The sequence below is a fragment of the Arvicanthis niloticus genome, chromosome 5 (genome assembly GCF_011762505.2).
Source record: "Arvicanthis niloticus isolate mArvNil1 chromosome 5, mArvNil1.pat.X, whole genome shotgun sequence".
Classification (NCBI taxonomy): Eukaryota; Metazoa; Chordata; class Mammalia; order Rodentia; family Muridae; genus Arvicanthis; species Arvicanthis niloticus.
Window position 1 is genome coordinate 36,087,096 of NC_047662.1, and position 22,068 is coordinate 36,109,163.

Here is a 22,068-nt window from a genome sequence, read left to right on the forward strand (position 1 = left end):
CAAGTATCACGTTGGGAAGGGACCTGTAAGGTAGGTTGGCACAGGTTTAAAGCCTTGTTAGCAGTCAGGAATGAGATGCTGAGAGATGGTCCCTGCAGGAGTAGCTGACTGATCTGGCAAGCTTGCACAGGCGTGCTCTCTCCCCTCTCCCTCTTTTCCGCCTCTGCTTCCTGAGTGCTAGGATTAAAGGTGTATGTATACCATCGAGACGGACTTTAGAAGGTGTATTTATTTATTTTTTATGTTAGCACCTTCTCAGATGCTTCCCTGAAGGTTGCCTTCATCCTTTCTTCCTTTATTTACTTTAGCAAACATTACTGGGAAAAGCAGGGCAGGCTCTGATCAGCACCACTGTCCTGGTTGGCTGGCTGGTGGAGATTCAATGCTTGCTCCACTGCAGACATAACCCATCTGCAGCTACCAAGGGGAAATTTAAAAAAAATTAAAAGGTTTCTGCCTACTGATAGACTGCACAGGGAAGAAAAACACAGCAACCTGGACATCCAGGATTTGCTAAGACATTGGCAACAGTGTCCTGCTGGGATTCAAACTTGAGGCTTCTCTCAGCTCTTCCTTCCTTGGTGTAGGACAGTGTGGTAGTAGACTTGTGTTCTTGAAAGGCAGGGGAGAAATTTCCACAGCTCCAGTCAGGACTGAGGGTGCACAGGGGCCTGGGACTGTTTAGTTGTTCCTCTGCTGCCATCTCACTTTTTCACATCTACCAAGCTTTACCCTGTCCCTTGTGGTCTGAGACTTCAGAGCCTGGAGCTGAGAAAGGAACAGAAGCTGAGGATAGGAAGGGCCTTTGAAAAGCACTCAGTCTGGGGCCAGAGATGGCTCAGTGGGTAAGCGTGCTTGCTGCTCCTACAGAGGACCTCAGAACAAGCACTGCTTTTAACTCTAGGTCCAGGTGCTCCTACACCCTCTTCTGGTTTCTGCAGGCACATGCACACATTAACAGAAGAAATAAAAATAAAATATTTTTAAAAATATTGATTTGTATGTGTGTGGGTGTTTTGTCTGTGTATCAATTGCACATCTAAAGCCCAGAGGCCAACAGGCTTCAGACCCCTGTGTGGGTGCTGGGAATGAGCCTCTGGAGGAACAGTGCTCCCAACCACTGAGCAAGCAATTGATGTCCAGCTCTGGTGCCTCCCCCCCCCCCCCCCCCCCCCCAAGAGAATCCTTCAACCTAAGTCTTGTTTTGGAGAAACTCAGCTCAGGATAGGCAGTGATCTGTCTAGAACAGAAAACCATGACATAGAGCAGGCTCCTTCTCCCAGCCCAAGACGGTTTTCAGTGCTACTGGACATGACACCACTATTATTTTTATTATTTTATTTTATTTTTATTTTTTTGAGACAGAATCTTACTATGTAGTCTGACTGGCCTCAAACTCACAGAGATCTGTTTCTGCTTCTCAAGTGCTGGGATTAAAGGGGTGTGCCACCATGCCTGACCTGTTTTGTTTGTTTTTTAAAAGACAGGGTTTCATTTAGCCCAGGCTGTCCTCAAGCTCCCTATACAGCTGAAGATAACCCTGAACTCCTAATCTTCCTGCAGCCTCTCCTCAGTGCTGAGATTACTGGATTGTGCCACCATACCTGGTGAAAACTCCACACGTTTTAGTTCCATGGGAACCATCTTGGCCTCTATCACAGCTTGCTATCTCTCCCTCAGTCCCACGAGGTCAACCACTTCTGCTAGACCATCTGGGGCCCTGTTTGATGAAGGCAAGCTTCCAGAAGCCCAGTCCTAAGCATTGGGAGGAATGAGGAGTCAGGGCTCTCAAGGCTGGTTGAGGTGGGGCTCCCCCAGGGTAGGCAGGCTCATCTTTCACAAGTTCAATAAGACCAGCATACAATCAGGCAAGATCACTGATCACTCATGTGAACTTGAGTCTGGAGAATTTTGAAGCAACGTAGAAACCAGTATTTCAAACTATTCTTTATTATAATTACTGCCACCCACAGTGAGGACATCAAGAGAAACTTTTACTTTGATAATCCCAGGAGGTGAAATCTTACTCCAGGAGTCACTTTTATCTTCCACTAAACACCTGCAGGCCATAAAAGCTGTGCAGGGAGAGACAAGAGCAGTGTTCTTATTTGGGAGCAGGGCAGCAACTGGAAGGGGAGAGGACTCCAAGGGGCTGTGAATAGAGAAACCCCATTCTGCAATTATCTGACTCGGTGCCTGCCTATATAATTAGGACAAAAGGACGCATCTGGAGAAGAGCCAGGAAGACTTTCAAGCCACAATACTGGTTCCTGGCTCCTTCTTACCGGGCTGAGCAGGCATCACCAAGGGTGTGGAAGAGATGGACTAGGCTTGGCTCACACCACCGACTTAGATTATATAGCCCTTGCCTCCATGAAAACCTGTGGGGAAAGGCTGTTCGCCAGCCAGGGCTCCCTCCAGCTTGCCCGAAGAACCTCTAAGGGCTAAGAGTTGAGTTGGAGAAGAGGGTAGAGACTCAGAGTGAGTCTCTAGGGTAAGCACCAGGGTGGTGGCAGATATCTGTACGGAGCTACTGGACAGACAGTAAGTTCTGGCGAATACTTGAGCCCAGACTCTAGGTGTCCAGAAAGCCTGGTTAGTGTCAGGATTTTCAGATGAAAAATCCTTTCTAAAAAATACTTATTATTATTTATGGTGTATGACTGAATGTGTTTGTGTGTGAGGGCTTGAGTGTGTGTACATGTGTGCACATGCCTTTACCATGGGCCCCAGGGCCTGAATGCGGGTTCCAGGCATGAGCACCACTGGCTGTTCTTGGCTGACCCTTCCTACTAGATGCATTTTTTTTTTTCCTTTTTGAGAGGGTCTTAGCCTAGGCTGCCCTTGAACTCACTAAATACCAGAGGGTGGCTTTAAACTCTTGATCCTCCTGCCTCCACTGCTTGCATGCTGGGGTTATAGGCATGTGTTACCATGCTGAGCCTCAGATGGAAGATGCTTCACAGACTGGGATGAGTTGACCAGTCAGAAAGCAGTCTTCAGCTGGGCAGTGGTGGCTCACGCCTTTAACCCCAGCACTTGGGAGGCAGAGGCAGGTGGATTTCTGAGTTCGAGGCCAGCCTGGTCTACAGAGTGAGTTCCAGGACAGCCAGGGGTATATAAAGAAACCCTGTCTCGAAAAATAAATAAATAAATAAACAAACAAATAAATAAATAAATCTAAATCTTAAAAAAAAAAAAAAAAAAAAAAAAAAGAAAGTAGTCTTCAGAGGCACCACTGGACAGCTGCTTCCTGTCTGTGAACGTTGGCATAGAAGACCTAGCCCACTGTGTGTATAGTGACCTGTTGTTCTCTGTAGACTCTATACAACCCACAAATACATACTGTTATACCGGGAGTCCACATGCCACGAACCTGGGACTGTGCCATCCATGCCTTTGGAAGCTGTTTTTCTTTTTGTTTTGCTTCCAGTGCAGGGCTGGGACCTAGGGTCACGTGCATGCTAGGCAAGCACTGAGTCACACCTACAGCCTGGAAATTCTTCTTTATTGAAAAATAAATACAGAGTCAAACAGGTGGGCCAGCCAATATCTGTAGTTTTTTGGGCCCAAAAGGCAAGGGTCAAACTTGTTCAGGATTCAGATCTCCATGAGCTGGTCATTTCCTACGATCACCTCGTTCACTCGTTTAGCTACAGAAAAAAAGAGAGAAAGGTTCCAGCAAATGGGCAGCAAATAACACCACTCTAAATCCAGCTGCTTCTAGAGAGGACACGATCCTTTCAAAAGAGCCTTTGAGAGAGCATCTTCCCACACAAGGATGGAACTGACTGTACACCTGGAGTGCGGAACTCACATGGTAAGAGCATGGTATGTAAGGCATCGCTAAAATGAAGCGTCTCCCCAGGCAGCCCTATATATTCTATGTGGGTTGTTTTTGGTTTTGTTTTTTTCCCCCTGGCTGTCCTAGAACTCTGTGGGCTAGGTTGGTCTTGAACTTAGAGATCTGCCCGCCTTTACCCAAAAGTGCTGGGATTAAAGGCATGTGCCACTACGGCCCAGCTTTTTTTTTTTTTTTTTCTTTCTTTCTTTCTTTTTAAATTTATTTTATATATGTCAGTACACTGTTGCTGTCTTCAGACACACGAGAGGAGGGCATCAGATCCCATTACAGATGGTTATGAGCCACCATGTGGTTTCTGGGAATTGAACGAACTCAGGGCCTCTGGCAGAGCAGTCAGTGCTCTTAACTGCTAAGCCATCTCTCCAGTCCACTCCCCCCCCCACCCTTTTTTTTTTCTATAAATACATACCTGTAATACAATTTACAAATCAGATCCGGAGACTAACAACTAACAATAATATGAATTAAACAATATGTGAATGTAGTCTCTCTTTCTCTCAAAATATACTATCCTGTGGTGTTCGGTCTGTTTCCTGAGACGCTGCGAGATGCTGGAGCCCTGACATGAGAAGCTGAAGTGAGAATCGAGAAGGAAAGCGCGGGGCTAGAATCAGGTCCAGATCTCAAAGTGGGCGCGTAGGCCCAGCAGGGGAGAGTGCACCTGCTGCAAGGCTGATGACCCACATAAGCTTGAGGACTGATTTTGGTCCTTGGAATCCATATAAAAGGCTAGATGTAGTGGCTCTTGTCTTTAATCCCAGCATTCCCCACAGCAAGATGGGAGGTAGAGACAGGAGAATCAACTGGAAGTCTGCAGGCCAGCTAGCCTAAGTATGCAGTCTGGTTCAAAACAGCAGAGACCCCACCTCAGAAATAAGGCAGAAGGAGATACCCAAGTCCTTCTACCTTCACACATGGTCTGGGCACACAGCTGCACTTACACACGTCTGAACACAAATAAGTAAGAGAGAACCCAAAAGGCTACAACGGAGTATGGTAACTAAGGGAAAGCCAATGTGACAGAGATTCATCGTGTTACAAATCAAAGGTGGCACTGTTGAAATCGGGAAGAATTCTTACCAACCAGAACTTGAGCTACATCAAATGGGTCAAGACCCTGAGTCTACCAGGCCTACTTATCACTATGATCAACAGAGAAGAGGTCAGATTCTGTCACTGATAGTATGTAGAATGCCAGTGAAGAAGCATCCCGTTAGTCTCCCTGCTTTTCATGTCAACTGCGGCCATCACTGATGAGCAGGAGCTCAAACTTGGCTTCCAGGAATCCTGAGAGTGCTTAGCTGGAGTAAGAAGAGTCAGGTGTAATATGGTCTCTTGGTCGGGGCTGGGGTGTGTGTGTGCAGCTCAATGACAGAGCACACAGTAGGTGTGAGGCCAGTGCTGTCAAGAAGGGAGCTGAGGGTTGCTACATAAGTAGTGCTAGAAGAGGGAGGCTAGCCTAGACGTCACCTCACTGTTGCTGCTATTAATTTAATTTAATTTAATTTAAATTTATTGACAGTCTATGCTAGCCTGTCTCTTGGGATTAAGGGAGTGAGCCACCATATCTGGTGTTCCCACCTTATTTTTCAGGACAGAGTCTCTCAATGAACTTGCAGTTTGCCTTCTGAGCTAGACTGGCTAGCCAGCAAACCTGGGATCTGCTGTTTCTGTGCCACAGTGCTGGCATTAAAGATGACTGCTACCATGCTCAGCTTTTACATGGGTGCTGGGGACCTGAACTAAAGTTCTAACAGGCATACAGGAAGTACTGTATTCACTGAGTTGTCTCTCTAGACAGGGCTACACAAAGAAAGAGAAACCCTGTCTTGAAAAACCAAAACGAAACCAACCAATCAAAACCAAACCAAAAACTCCAAAAAATAAAACAAAACAAAACAAAAACCCCCAACAACACACACACACAAAGGAGATGAGCAACCATGGTGTTCAGGAGGCCACAGCACATTCCAGAACCAGTGCTGTGTTACTGGCTGCCTTTGCCATATCCAGAAGCAAATATAAAAAATATTGATGTGAGTCTGGACAATATCGATTGTTATATTTTCAGTTTTTTGATAGTATAGCTGAATACATCTATGAGAAAATTCATAAGCTGTATTCCTAGAAACAGGTCTAAATGCAAGTTTTAAAATTTGTAATCCTATCACCTGCTCTCCAGAGATGACTATAGTTCATGTTCTCATTTGCACTGTGAACATGAGCCTGCTTGCTGTATCTCACCCACTCAGCATTATCTGTGCTAAGGTGACAGATAAAATGATTTCTATGACTCTTAACTTGGGGTGTTATTTACCTTTGGCTTCAATCCTCTGACCACTTCCAATCAAACAGTCCTTGATCTCCGCGCCCGTTTCAATCACAGCGTTGTTGCAGATGACGCTGCCATGGATGCTGCTCCTGTAACACAGCAGTCACGTTAGAGGACCCAGGGCCTTGTCTCAAAACCAGCCAGGTTTTCTGTTGGCTGAGAACTGCTGGTCAGTCCTACTGGTGGCTACATGGCTCAAGTTATTATTGGAGGACAGACGGCTTTAGAGAATGGATTCAGAGCAGGGCTATATTCATAATGATTTTTCCAAGCCCTTATTTGACTTCTCCTTCTCTTCTTTGGTAATGGGGACTGAATCCAGGGCATTAGACATGTTGGACAAACCCTTACCACTAAACGCTGTGCCTGGGTATTTGTTTTTGAGGCAGGCTGGTCTTGAACTCACCATGTAGCCAAGAATAACCTATAACTCAGATATAGATTTTTTGAGATAGATTCTCTCTGTGTAGTGCTGGCTGTCCTCGAACTCAGAAATCCGACTGCCTCTGCCTCCCAAGTGCTGGGATTAAAGGCGTGCGCCACCACCGCCCGGCTGACGTTGAACTCTTGATCCTCCTGCTTCTACCTACCAAGTGCTAGGATGATGGGTGTATGCAAACACTCCAGCAATCAAGTCTTTTCTTTTTCTTTTTTAAACTTTCTAAAATTTATTATATATCTATTTGTGTGTATGTGCATGGGGGGCACTGTACCTGTGCTACAGTGTATGTGTGTTTCTCTTTCTACACGATGGGTTCTGGGTATATGGAAGACACTATGTAGTGGCCTCAACTCACAGAGATCTTTGTGTCTCTGCCTCTCAAGTACTGTGTGCCACTATGCCAGGCTCCTAGCTTGACTTCAGTTCTCTAGGTACTCGGGTCCTTGGGGTATAAGTTCCATTCAAATTCTCCTTGGTTGGTGTAGGGGTGGAGGCTGAGGCTGGTCTGTAGGCTCACTCATCATGCCTTCTTATCTAGGATCATAGGACAAGTGTCATTGAGGCCCAGAAATTAAGACTCTTTCTGATCAAGTATGGAAACAATGGTTTTCCCAAAGCTCCTAGCACAGACTAGCTAGACAAAATGGAATTCACTAGGGATGAGACGGAAGAAGTGAGTGTGTATACATTCTAAATTATTTGTTTTCTGGTTATTTATTCATTTATTTTTATTTACTTATTTTTCAAGACAGGGTTTTTATGTATAGCCCTGGCTATTTAGAATTCACTCTATAGACCAGGCTGTCCTCAAATTCAGAGACCTACCCGACTCTGCCTCCCAAGTGCTGTGATTATAGGCGTGTGCAACCACTACCTGGCTGATTATTTGTTTTCTTTTTTTCCCTTTTCTTTTTTTTCTTTTCTTTTCTTTTCAAGACAGGGTTTCTCTGTGTAGCCCTGGCTGTCCTGGAACTCACTCTGTAGACCAGGCTGGCCTCGAACTCAGAAATCCACCTGCCTCTGCTGGGATTAAAGGCATGCGCCACCACCACCCGGCCCTGATTGTTTTCAATTCACTACTAATTTTAAATTTTATTTGGAGGGGCCATGTGGAGGCCCTGAGGCTTAAGATTACTAAAGCTGCCTTATTCATACATATTCATATGAGTATGGCCTACACCCATAAGGATTTGCAGATGCCATAAGGCAAGATGTTGGGCAGGACTCTGTTACAGAATTGCCAGTCCCTGGTACAACCCAGAAGCCTAGGGGTGCAGCTCATCCATATAAAGTGATCAAACTTTGACCTAGTACTAAAGTTCAGAGCCGTCTATAGACAAATCATTGTGAGCATGAGAGGGCACCCAAAGCACCAGGCAGCTTCTCTGCATGCAGACAGTCTTATTCTAGACCAGAGTAAAACAGGAAACAGGCTATCTCCATGGGTGGTATGAGTGGGACAAGTATTAGTATGCTTTTTGGCAGTCTCAGGATACAATCAGTGGGTGTTCCACAAGGTACAGTCCAGAACTTTGCAACTTGTCCAAAATGCAAAGCATTACAGCCAGCAGTTATGGTAGCTCCAGACCCTTGCAGAAAATCCCCTACAGAGGGTAATAAGGAAGGTACAGAATGCCTTATATATATATGGGTTCCGGAGACAGAACAGGTTTTTGATTAGCTAAAGCAATATCCGATGTCTAAAGGTAGTAACTTCTTATCAGTCATTAAGATCCTAAAAGCATGCTCTAGAGCCAGGCAAAAGGTAGAAAGCTGTGGGCAGAGAACAGCCAAGCAGGCAGTCAGCCAGCAGACAACCATCAGCAAGCAGACAATAGCTAGTGAGCAGTCAGTTAGCCAGTGGGCAGACAGGCAGTCAGCAGGCACACAACAGGCAGTGAACAATCAGCCAGTGGGCAGACAAGAAACACCCAGGGAGACAAGAAGCTGTATCTGCAAAGGTTGACTGATTATGACCTCAGTGATGTGGAAAGGTTAGAACATTGTAGTTCCAGGGCCTAATTACAAGTTATTTTGGGCTATCTTTAGTTCTTGCCTACCACTGTGTTGAACCTAACATCCTGTAACTAACAGATAAAAACCTCTGTAATGCATTAACTTCACAAACCTGAGTTTGCAGTGAAGATGCAGGGTGCTGTCAGGCAGCATCCAAGGCCAGGGCATAGTTCTACGGTCTTGCTGTAATCTGCCTACTCAATGTGGCCCACTAACATATTGGAAAAGTGTTTTGATTCATGTCTTTCTTTGTTCTGTTACTAAAGAAACTTCATAAAATTGCAACCTTATTGGAACATGTTTATGTGGGGAGACCTAAATCTATGTTCCAGGGCCATGGCCACTCATATTTGGCTCCAGAATAAATCACATCTTATTTCTTTGAGGTGAGAGCTTTCTTTTGTTGACAAAGACATAATTAAAGACTACTAACTGGCTCTACTGGAATCTGGAAATGGATGAGAAGGGTCACTGTTAGAAGTAGCTGGGATGACTGAGGTCAGATTTCCACAGCAACCCAGGACCTGCTTTTCCTTTTGTTTAACAGTTCTAACTAGGGTCTTCAGGAGCCTCCTTTATTGATCACCTTATCTAGTTTTCGTGTACCACGTTGTGAGGTACATTGATGATCAGTGCAGAGATTGTAGATATGACTGGGAGAAGCAGGCTGATTGACAGGAAGCCTGTGGCTTCTACTCAGCAGCTCTATGTGGACTGCTACTGGCATGAAGCTTTTATCTGACCATTTGTCTCACTGTTCCTCACTTTCATTGTAGTTATCACAAACTGCCTTTAATCCTAGCAAAGTCAGACAGATCTCTGCAAGTTCAAAGCCAGCTAAGACTACATAATGAAACTGTCTCAAAACAAAAACTAAAAGAACCCCCCCAAAACAAACCAAAACAACCAATCAAACTAATAACAATAACAACAAAAAAACCCCAACAAAACCAAAAGCCCCAAACCACCAAGGCCTAGGGTGTGACCCAGTGCAGAGTGTGAGCTTTGGGCTCCATTCTAGTACCATAATACACACATTATATATATTTATATATCTTTGGTGTTGGAGCTTGAAACCAGGGCTGAACGAATCTTTCTTTCCCTCTTTCCCTCTCTCCCAACCCCCAACCCTCCCTCCCTCCCTCCCTCCCTCCCTCCCTCCCTCCCTCCCTCCCTCCCTTCCTTCCTGGCCTCAAACTCACAGAGACCTTCCTGCTTCTGCCTCCCAACTGCTGGGATAAAAGGTGTGCAATATTTCACCTGGCTGCTTCTTTTTTTAAATATTATTTATTTATGAGTACACTGTAGCTGTCTTCAGACACACACCAGAAGAGTGCATTAGATCCCATTACAGATGGTTATGAGCCACCATGTGGTTGCTGGGAAACTGAACTCAGGACGTCTGGAAGAGCAGTCAGTGCTCTTAACTGCTGAGCCATCTCTCCAGACCTATTTCTTATTTTTTGAGACAATATGAGTGAGACAGGGTCTCATATTGTAGTGCAGGCTGGCCTTGAACTCACCCTGTATCCCAGGCTGGCTTTATAGTCCTCTTGCCTCTGCCTCCTGAATGGTGAGATTACAGATGTAAACTGTCACCATCAGCCTACGAATGCTACACAAAAGCTCTACCATTGAACTGTAGCTTCAGCCCAGAAATCAGGGATTTTACCAGAAGTACATGTATTTACCTGTTTATGCTATATAGGTGATGGAGAGGCAGACTGTAATAACCTCTCTTAAGTTGCCAGTTCTCAGAAAAAACTGTACTTTTTCTGCTGAGCACTTAAGTAAGGAGGAAAGGTAAGTTCCTATAATTATAGAGAAGAACTGGCTGAGTACCAATTCCTGTTTCTGCATCCCAGTAGATACACACACACACACACACACACACACACCTTCCTTTAGTTCTTTCTAGGGAGGAAAAGAACACGCGCATGCACAGCATGTATATATCTGTGTGTGTGTGTGTGTGTGTGTGTGCACTCTCGAGCATGCACTTCTGGAGGTGAGGCTAGTGGTTTACTCCAGGTGTCTTCTTCAATTATTCCCTACCTTATTACTATACCTTTATTTATTGAGTGTGTGTGCCATAGTGGGTGTGTATAGGTCAGAGGAATTGGCTCTCTGCTTTTACCATGTGGGTTCTGGTGATCAAACTTAGGTCATCAAGCGTGGCAGCAAGGACCTCTACCCGCTAAGCCATCTTATTAGCTAGCTCTTCATCTTATGAAGACATATCTCTATTTGAACCTGGAGCTCACTGACTTTGTCAGACTAGCCGGTCAGCAAGCCCCAGGGATTCCCCCTGTCTCCATCTCCCCAGACTGAAATTTTAGGTGTGTTCTGCCTTGACAGCCTTTTCATTTTAAAGATGTATCTTATTTTTATTTATGTGTGTGTGTGCCTGCAAACAAGTGAGGAGGTACCTCAAGAGGCCAGAAGAGGGTGTCACAGTCCCTGCAACTGGTGTTACAGGTGGCTGTGAGCTACTTGACATGGATCCTGGATATGAGGCAGGAAATTTAGTTTGCATAGTGTCTTGGATTTGATTGCTGACATCACATAAACCAGACTAGCATAAACATATCCTATTTTCCCCCCTTGTATCCCTCCCTGGCTGTCTTGGAACTCATTCTGTTGACTAGGTTAGACTTGAACTCACAGAGGTCTGCCTGCATCTGACTCCGGAGTCCTGGGATTATAGGCTAGTGCCACCACCATCCGGCTTCATCCTTTTTTAAGGGTGGCTTTCTTGTCTTCTTTTTCCCTTCTGATAATAGAGATTGAACCTAGGCTCGTGCCTACAGGGAGAGTATTACACCACTGAGCTTCTTGCCCAGTACTACAATGGTTTTGGAAGAGCCAAGAGGGACTGCTGGTTAAACAAGCATAGGCTCCCAAGGTATTATAGACACAGGCAGGTTGTGCATCACACACTTAATTTTAAGAAGGTTCACTTTAAACTGAACATGGTGTCTTATACCTACAATTCCAGCACTTGAGAGATGAGGGCAGGAGAATCAGAAGTTTGAAGCCATCCATAGCTAGCTACAAAACGAAATATAGGTCAGCTTGGGCTATATAGGAAAACTGTCTATAGCCAACCAACCAACCAGTCAATGCAATATTAAAGAATTTGGAATGACCTGAAAAAAGGGGAATGGAAGCTGGGTCTGGCAGTACAGACCAGTAATTCCAGCTATGTGGGAGGCTTAAGCAGGAAGATCTTTTTAAAAGATCAAATTTAAGTCCTGTTGGGCTGCAAAGCCAGTCAAGGCCAGCTCAGGCAACCTAGCCAGACGGTCTTAATATAAAAAGTAAAGAGAAAACAAGGGGCTGGAGAGACGACTCAAAGGTTAAGAGTTAAGACTACTACTATAGATGACCTCAGTTAGGTTTCCAGCATCCAGATTGGGCAGTTCATAATGACCTGTAACTCCAGCTCCAGGGGATCAGATACTCTCTAATGGACTCAGAGGTCACCTTTGCTATACACATCATTAAACAGCAGCAACAAAACAGCTTAGAGACGGCTCAGCAACTAAATGCATATGCCACTCTTCAAGGTCAGCCTGGGCTACATGAGACTAGGCTGTAAAACAAAAACACATACAAACAAAATAAGGTTGCTGGGAATTGAACTCAGGACCTCTGGAAAAGCAGCCAGTGGTCTGAGCCATCTCTCCAGGTCTGACAATGAGGGTTTGACTAGATTTTTAAAACTATTACATATTTATTTATTAGTGTGTATATGTACGAATCTATCTATCCATCCATCTATCTATCCATCCATCCATCCATCCATCCATCCATCCATCCATCTATCCATCCATCCATCTATCTATCTATCCACCCACCTACCTATCCATCCTATCTGCCCATTTGTTTAGTGTGTGTGTGTCTGCCTGTGTGCTATTTCTCCAGTCCCCTTTACTTTCCCCCTACATTTGTTTGTGTATACATTGTGCACGAGTGTGGGCATGTTTATGTAGATATCAGAGGACAGCATGGATGTTAGTCCTTGCCATCTATCTTCTAGACAGGGTCTTTTGTGGTTCTTTGCTGATGCCAAGATAGCTGGCCTTATGAGTTTCTAAGGATTTTGGTCTCTGCATTGAATTTCGCTGAAGGAGCATTGGATTACAGACAGACATGGGCTGCCATGTCCTCTTTACATGAGTTCTGAGAATCTGAACCCAGGTCCTCAAGCTTGTACAGCTAGCATTTATCTACTCTACGATCTCCCTAGCCCCTCACTAGAATTTTGATTCCTGAACACTGGCTGTCACAGAAAGTGGCAGAAAATGAGAAAGTTATAAGGAACTTTCTCAGAACAGTCCTGTCTGCACCTTTCCCAAGGTGGTTCCACAGCATTTCTCTGGCCCTGAGGACCTTGGGCAGGTATCCAACCTACTGTTCACAAGGTCTTCGTAGCCCATAACTGCTGCCAAAACAAGCACACCACGAATATGAGAAAGCCCCTTTTAAACAGACTTATGAACCACTTTGACATTCAAAAAGGCAATCAAAATTCACACGTCTGCATTTTAATTACCATTTTCATGCTTATCATAAATAATTAAAACTAAGTGACCCCAAAATAATGGGGAAAGGTTCATATGGGATACAAGATATCTGATCTTATCACCAGATGCTAATTTGCAGGATTAGGTAATCTCTCACGGCCTTCCTGGTCATTAGTTCTGTGTGGTCCAATTACAGTTTTATTTGTTTTGAGACAAGACCTCCCCTTTAGTTTGGACTGGCTCTGAACGCAATGATTCTCCTGCCTCAGCCTCCGAAGTGTATGCATGTGTGTGTGTGTTTTGTTTTTTGTTTTTGAGACAGGGTCTTACTATGTAACCTTGGCTGGCCTCAAATCCACAGAGATTCACCAGCCTCACTGACATGTGGGTGTAGCCAGTGTTCCTAAGTGCCAACCAGTCTCGCCAGCTTTCCCTCTATTCTAATGCAGGTTCTGGAGATCAGACTTGGGTCCTCCTGCTTGGAAGTGAAGCACTTCACTAAGATTTCCAGCCCAATTAATCACTCTGTCTGAACTGTGAAAGAGATGGTTTTTCTCCAGTGTTCTGTTATGAGTGGGGTGTGGTGGTACAGGATTATTTGGGCAGTTGAAGCTTGTTGAACCCAGGACTCAAGGCCAGCTGTTCCCATTTCACAAACAATTGACTGAACTCCCCCCACAAATTCAGCCCAATGGGGGTTACATCACCCCCCTCCCCCCAAACCTTTTGATCTTATTCCTTGGACACAGCGTAGCCTAGGTTGGCTTCTAAATATGGACCCTCCTGACTCTGTCTCTTGAATGCTGAGAATCTGCTACTATATTGAGCCAGCCCAGTGATTAAAAAAATTTTTTTTGTAAAAATTGTTTTGGCAGTTGGATACCTTAATCCCAGCACTAGGGAGGCAGGGGCAGGTGGATCTTTTGAGTCTGAGGCCATCCAGATTTACAAAAGGAATTCCAGGATAGCCAGGGCTACACAGAGAAACTTTGCCTTAAAAAAAAAAAAAAAAAAGTGCTTTGCTGGGCATGGCACACACCACTGATCCTAGAAGAGGCAAAAGCAGGCGGATCCTCTGTGAGTTCAGGGCCAGCATAACGTAGTGTTGAGTTTTAGGCCAGCCAGGGCTACACACCAAGTCTCTTACACTTTCTTTTTCTTCTTGGAGACAGGGTCTCTCTACACAGACCTGGCTGTCCTGGACTTCACTGTGTAGATCAGGCTGCTCTCTAACTCAGAGATCTACGGCCAAATGCTGGGATTAAAGGTGTAAGACAATATGCTTGGCTTTATTTTATTTTGAGACAAGGTCCTGCTGTATATTTTATGCTGACCTTAAACTTGTCATATATAACCCACGCTAGCCTTACATTTGAAATCCTCTGTCCTCTGGCTCCTTAAGTCCTGGGTATAGGAGTGCCTTACTCTGCTGCTGAGGAACTGTGCTTTTATTGGTTTTAAATCTAGTTTCAGCAAATGTTTCTTTTCTTGTTTTGAGGCAGAGTCTCCTGCATTCCAGGCTGGCCTTAAATCCCTGTATAGCTGAAGATGATATTGAATTCCCAATCCCCTGTTTACCCAATTTTTGTGGTGCTAGAATTAAATCCAAGGCCTTGCACATATACGCTAGATAAGCACTCAGTAACTATATCCCTCATCCTGGACTCTGTACTTTTGCTTTCAAGTATTTATTTTTTTATATAGGTGATGTTTGTGTGTATGCACACATATGTGTGTGCCTGCAGAGACAGAGAAGGGCATTAGAGTCTCTGAAGCTGGAGTTACAGGGAATTGTGAACTGCTAGGTGTGGGTCTTCTGGAAGGGCTGTAAGTATTCTCAACCACAGGGCCACCACTCCAGGCCCCAGCTTTGGACTTTAAACAGGGTTGGAAGTGTTAAAGATTATGGGGACTGTTCTGTTCTATCATGCAAATGAGATCTTTTACTGAACCTGAAGCACTGTTTCAGCTAGGCAGGCTGGCTATGGCGTGCTCAGGATCCATTTGTCTCCCATCCGGATGCTGCAGTTAAAGGCACATGTGGCCATGCCTGGCTTTTGTGTGTTGAGGATTCAAACTCAGGTCCTCATGTTTGTGCAGCAGGTGTTCTTACCTACAGACTCATCTCCTAAGCCCCAGATGTGTAGTCTTTGAGTGTGAACTTTGTAGATGACAATGTTGTATCATGATGTCAAAAAGTTAGGCATGCCTGAGAGTTAGACATTTCTCAGCCGGGACGGTACTGCATGCTCACCATCACAGCATTCAGGGTCTGAAGCAGGATGCTTATGGGTAGGAGGCCAGCCTGGGCTACATAGCAAGTTCTAGGCCAGCCTGGGTTAAAGCCAAAATGTATACAGAAGCTTGCCCTCAAAGCACAGTATGTCCACTCCTCCTGTGCCCCTGCCTTAAGGCAGCTCTGGGACATTAACAGGGGAAAGTGACACTTAGGCATTGGTACGATGTCGCTGTAGCACTGGGAAGGGTTCACTAGTATCGACCCCAAGGAAGAGTTCTCAGCAGTTTCTCACAGGAGCATTGTGTTCTGAGGTGGGAGGGTAGAAGTGATATCACATCACTGTGGAGGAAAAAAAAAATCAAACTCCAAAGGCACCAAGCTTCTTCTTTCCCTTCTCTTCCTTCCTGTCCCCAGAGCAAACCCTTCCTGGGCTGGGTGGGACTGACAAAGCTCCTAGGGCTACCAGAAACCTTGCTCAAAAAGGCACAGAGCGAGACATACCCTTCTTCCACAGTGACAGAGTTCATGAGAAGGCAATTGGTAATGGCCACTCTGCCTTGTATGACACAGGATGAGCCAATGACAGAGCGCTTAATAGACGACTTCTCTCCAACTTGCGTATCTGGCCCGATAAGGCTGTCAGCTCCAACCTGCGGAAGACAAACAGAAAACCCTGGCCACCCATCTCAATCAACTGGAAACCGACCCTCATCCTTTGAGCTGGCATCTAATGGGATCTTCCCATAGACATGACTTAGGGCGGAATGATCAGCAGCATTTCTCAAGACCCAGTGGATCAAACAGCTTTCCTAATACCATCTCCAACTAACACTGAAGTGTGGGTCCTCCTCAAGAAAAAAGTTGAACAAATCAACATATGTATGTACTCACATTTTGTATACTTAGCCCAGGTTGGCCTCCAACTCATCCTCCTGCCTTGGTCTCCGAGTGACTGATTACAAGTTTAAGCCCAGCATGGTGGCACACACCTTTAATCTCAGCACTTGGGAGGCAGAGGCAGGCTGCTCTCTTCGAGTTGGAAGCCAACTAGGTTTAGTAGTCAGTTCCAGGACACAGAGCTACATTGTGAAACTCTGGCTCAAAATACAAAAACCAGTAGTCAGCCAGACAAACACACGTTAGTTACACTATCATGAACAGCCTTTAGATGCACTTTCTTGAACAGAGTGTCTCAACTGGAAAGTAAAGAGATGAGCAGAGTGAAAGCTCCTGTTCTAAGTCAATACCACATGGACTCCAGGTTATGGGGTCATTACTTGCCCAGGAAATCCTTGTCCTCTTTTTATTCTGAGACAGGTATGTAGTCCAGGCTAGCTTGGAACTTGCAATCCTCCTGTCGGAGGTCCTACCACTCCAACTATGGTATGTAATGCCATGCTGGGCCTCAGGAAATCTCTTCATCTTCTTCCTCTTGTGTGTGTGTGTGTGTGTGTGTGTGTGTGTGTGTGTGTGTGTATGTATGTGTGTGTGTGTGGGGGGGGAACAGGGGGATAGAAGGAGCAGAATCTTACTTTCTTTTTTTCTTTGGTTTTTCGAGATGGGAGACAGGGTTTCTCTGTGTAGACCAGGCTGGCCTCGAACTCAGAAATCCGCCTGCTCTGCCTCCCAAGTGCTGGGATTAAAGGCCTGCGCCACCACTGCCCGGTGAGCAGGATCTTACTATGTAGCCCTGGATAGCTTGCTTGGAACTTGCTATGTAGACCAGGCTGGCCTCAAACTCCCAGAGATCCATCTGTCTCTGTCTACTGAGTTCTGGGATTAAAGCACGTGGCAGCACGCCTAGCTCATTCCTCCTTTTCATTGCTTTTGGAGACAAGGTCTTATTAGGAAACCCTAAGGTTGCCTCCGTCTTTGCTATGCATCTCAGGCTGGCTTAGAACTCAGAGTTCTCTCACTTTGGCCTCCTGGAATGTCATGGCTGCAGGAGTGTGACACTACATCTAGCTTCAGGAAGTCTTCATTCTTGTGCAACACTGGAGATTGAATTCTGAGAGTATCCATGCTGAACAGGTTCTCTACCACTAAGCTAGGACCCCAGCCCTTGTTTTTACTTTTTATTTTGAGACAAGGTCTTACTTTTCCAGAATAGCACTGCACATGGCAGGGGAGCTCGGCCAGGTTTTGAATTTGTGATCTTCCTGGCTCAGCTGCTTCAATGCTGAGAATATAGCTGTGCCACTACACCTGCTAGGAAGACTTCTTCTTTTATATTGTGTGTGTGTGTGTGTGTGTGTGTGTGTGTGTGTGTGTACACGCCATGATACACGTGCAGAAGTCAGAGAACAACTTGTTAAGAGTCATTTCTCTTCTTCCACCATGAGAGTTCCAGGGATTGAATTCAAGTTGCCAGGCTTAGCAGCATATAACATCTACTGAAGTATCTAGGGACAACCTAGGGAAGTCTGCCTGAGTGAGACTCTACTACTAGAACCAAGATGGAGATGGGATTTCCCTGTGCTAACAGGCTCTAGGCTAAAGGGTTGCAATCTAAATTGTCAGGAAGCCCCAGTGCTCTCAGGTCTTACTTGTGTCCTGCTTACACCAGCACTTACCAGGTGTCTGTTGGCAATCTGGGCTGAGGGATGGATCACTGACTCCTCGGGACAAAGAGCAGATAGCAATTTGGGTACCTTGAAGAAAGAAGTTTGGTCAGTAAAGATGTGAAAACATGTAAAAACACTTCAGGTAGAGCTTAACACCTAGTCAAGGCTGGGGCTCTCAGCCACAGTCCCCAGGATGGGACGCTAAGCCTGCCCAAGGCCTAGATATTCTCCTAACATTTCATGGGAAAGGAGGTCAAATGAGGCATGGACTACTAAGAGTACTGCTCAGAATCATTCCTGGTTCTTCTGTTTGCCTCCTGACTACTGTGGCCATGTACCGTGTGAAGAGATGAGCAACGAGAAACTTATAATCAGGACTGACCCAGAGAAAGAGCCCATGTCCTTTCAAAGAAAATGAAAAAAAGTTTACACTATTCCTGCTTAAGGATGAAAGATGAAAAGCAGATTGAAGGTATAGGGGAATTTGGCTATTTTAAACTACTTGGAAGGACAAGAGCACATCCGTGATTCCAGCATACATAACCTCGCTCAGTTCCGTATACAATGCCTGTGTTAGCTGGAGAGGCCTTGCTGGCACTGGTTACAGTGGCACTTGAAGACTAACCTCCAAGCCCGGCCGGCCGTGAGTTTTCCCCTACAGCATGCAGCCAAGGCCCTGTGGATCTACCTGCTGTGCAGGCCTAGCCAGCACATTAGAAGATGCTTTCCCAGCCTCAGCCTATTTATAACCCTGCTTCCAGACCAGACTGAGAAAATCTAGTTCTGAACAAATGTAGGGTACACTGTTTTCTTATAGCCCTCTGGTTTGGGATTTCCTCGGATTTATAAGCAATCCATATTGAATGCAGCTTAAGGTCAGGACCTGAGGTGGTATACCTAGTATTTAGTGTGAGTCTCAAATTACTATTTAAGACAGGGTTTCTGTGTAGCCCTGGCTGTCCTGGAACTCACTATATAAATCAGGCTGGCCTTGAACTCAGAGATCCACTTACCTCTGCCTCCTAAGGGATTAAAATCATGTACCACCAACCTGCCTACTATCAGTCTTGAAGATTCAAGAGCCAGGAAATCTCAATTTTCAATGATACTTTAAATATCTTTCTACATCTTATCCTACTTCCTACCCCAGTTATACCTCCCAGTGACAGTTTTCAAAATTCTACCAGGAACAATGCTATAGCCAATCCTTTTACGACTTCATTCACACCCTCTTTTCTTATTCTCAGTGCTTCACTCCAGCCTATTTTCATTTACTGGTCTCATTAGTCCTCTCTCCTGCACTGATGTGAAGAACCCTCCAGCCCTCCAGCCCTCCAGCCCTCCAGCCCTCAGCCTTCCCTGAGAACTGGCTTATTTTTGAGGTGCAAGACTCTTCACTACTGTGGTACTCACAACTCTCCCTAGACACTCCTTCCTTGGATCTCCTGGTCACTCTCAACTCTCCCTTCCTCTCTTCATTCCTTCCATTCTTTTTTTGTCTTTTAAAAATTTAGTTTACCTTAAACAACAATAAATGATAAAACAAGCAAGAAATCCCCACAGGGTTTCACTAGCCAAGTTTGGTTCTGAATTCAGTATGTAGCCAATATGACCTTGAAATTTTAATCCTTTTGCCTCTCTGTCCCGATACTGGGATTATAGGCATGACACCCAGTTTGTGCAGTACTGGGAACTAAGCCCAGGAATTCCTGTATGCTACCAATGGGCCTATATTTCCAGCTATATTTTTGCTTTCTTGAGGAAGCTTCCTCTGTGCCTTACTTTACCAAACTATATGATTAGACAATATTTATCTGTTTTATTCTTTTTTTCCTCTGACACAGATCTTGCTACCCAAGCAGGCTTTCAACCCAAATCCTCCTGCTTCTGTATACCAAGTCCTGGGATCACAGGTCTGAGCAACCATGCCCAGCCCGGAACTTGCTACATAGCCCACACTAGCTTCCACTTTGCATGTCTCAACCTCCTGAGAGCTGGGGTTATAGGTACATATGATCATGCCTGGCTTTATCTGCTTACTTAGGAAGTAGTTATTACACAAATGTCCACCTTGAACCAAACAGGAGAGCTGTTGCACCCACAACTCAGAAGCCAATCTTCCGGGATCCAGCCCTTCCTTGAACCCACTGAGTTCCTGTCTTTGGCGTGTTCCCTGATATTCCAAGTCCTGCTCAGCTTCAGGAGTGAAGGCTGTGAATGTCACCATATCCCTAATGAAGGCAAAAGACAAAAGGCTGGGTATGGGTAGGACAGGAAGTCCTTGAGTCTGCCTTCTTACCTGTCTGTTGGCTTCCATGTAGAGTCCCAGTGTGCTTACTCGAGAGCAAAGTCCTTCTTTCATGATGTGAACATAGCATCGAACCTGTGATCTAGACAAATCTTCCCACTTGTCTCCTCGAAAAGCATTCCAGCAGGCGTCATAGGGAGCGGAGGTCAGAGTGTTGTCTTTTTTTATAAAACTGTAAATATCTTCAGAGCAAACATTCAGAGTAAATAAAAAAGAGAAAGGTGGTTCAAGAGACACAGACTCAGTCAATTTTGTTTGTGTTTACAGCTAATATTTCTTCCCCTAAAACTCATCAATAAACTTGGACCCAGGAGAAACCCCATTATAACTGAAAAGACTAAATCAATTAAAAAAAAAAACAATGCCTTTTCTTATATGCCTGAAATGTAAGCATCTTAAAATTATTTTAAGTGCTATACTAATGCTTGAGAAAAGGTTCTAAAAACAAGTTGGCTGGGCATGGTGGTACCCATTAATTCTAGCACTCAGGAGCCAGAGGCAGGTGGATTTCTAAAAATTTGGGCTAGCCAAGGTTACATAGTGAGATCTTGTCTCAACAACAACGATGACAACAAATCAAAACCCCCAAACATCGCAAAAACCTAAACGCAATAATCAAGTATTCTAAGAAAAATAAAATGATGACCCCTGTAAATCATGAAAGGACACAGATGTATGCAGGCTTTGCTGTTGAGCTGGTCTCCACTATAACTTCAGAATGCTGAGCTATGACAGAACATACTGTTTGGAGCCACAACAACAACTCTACTTCAACCATCACAACAAAATCTTAAAGGCCTTTAATTTTGTGGTACGATGACTAAAGACTGAGCTATGTGCTTAGGTCACAGAGCTGATGGTAACAAGAGGCAGCTGTCAGAGCCATCGATGTGCTGCTGAGGCGGTGAATGCAGCCGCCATGTCACAACATCGCCGTGTGTACCTTGTTGATAAAAACCTAGGACTGGGGCAGGGACAAAGGGATTTGAGAACAAACAAGACAGATTTCATCTCCAGATCCTGTAACAGATACAGTCTGGTTGGCCTCTGGTTGTAATTGTATACCTCACCATCTTCCATTTATGGACAGAAGATGGTAGGTCTGTCTATACCTGAAGAACCAGGAAACTGAGATGTGATAAGAAGAATTTGAAGACCTAATGGTCTAGTGGGGAATTAATTATATAGGTTATAGACTAAAGAATGGGTCATATGCTTGGTCAGCCTGTCCGAGCAGTACAGGACTGACTTTGCCTGACCAACAGAATCCAGAGTTCAGGGAGTTAAGGCCAGCTGGCCTGTTTTCCCTGTAAACTAGAGAAGCACTGTTGGTCTTAAGGTGAGCATCTTGGGGTGTCATTCTCTCTAAACGTCCTTTGGTCTTTGCCCGTCTTACTGCACCAACCCAAACACTCACCTAAAGACTTCAGCTCCTTTTTCTTTAGATCCTCTTCCTTGTCTTCCTGCCTTTGCTGTGAGGAAGCTGAGGAAAACTGTTTTCTTACGAGGTATGGAATCAGTTCGCTTCGGATAGAAGTGATTGAACTAGAAAGAACGAGTGGCCAAACATGAGAAACCCCATTGAATCCTTTTGGGTGAGAAATTATTTGCACTCAAGAAAAAGTAAAAGGCCTAGATTTTCTCATCAGTTTAATATGAGAATTCCTCCTCTTGATCAAGTCAGAAAATAGTCTTCCACAAACCCCTAGCTACATGTATGTCTACGCATGCACATATTTACACAAGTATTCGTGCAGTATATAACAAGGTGCC

General features: G+C 44.9%; 1 protein-coding gene across 1 annotated transcript in view; it reads right to left on the minus strand.

Annotated features, from left to right (window-relative positions):
* Positions 1-3,487: 3,487 nt before the first annotated feature.
* Positions 3,488-22,068, minus strand: part of Eif2b3 (eukaryotic translation initiation factor 2B subunit gamma) — a 62,502-nt gene continuing 43,921 nt past the window's right edge. Inside the window, exons 7-12 of the mRNA XM_034504024.2 lie at positions 21,713-21,840; positions 20,287-20,477; positions 17,997-18,074; positions 15,925-16,073; positions 6,183-6,286; positions 3,488-3,653 (exon numbers count right to left, since the gene is read on the minus strand). Coding sequence (XP_034359915.1) covers positions 3,601-3,653; positions 6,183-6,286; positions 15,925-16,073; positions 17,997-18,074; positions 20,287-20,477; positions 21,713-21,840 — 703 coding nt within the window. The 3' untranslated portion in view covers positions 3,488-3,600. The remainder of the gene's footprint in view (positions 3,654-6,182; positions 6,287-15,924; positions 16,074-17,996; positions 18,075-20,286; positions 20,478-21,712; positions 21,841-22,068) is intronic.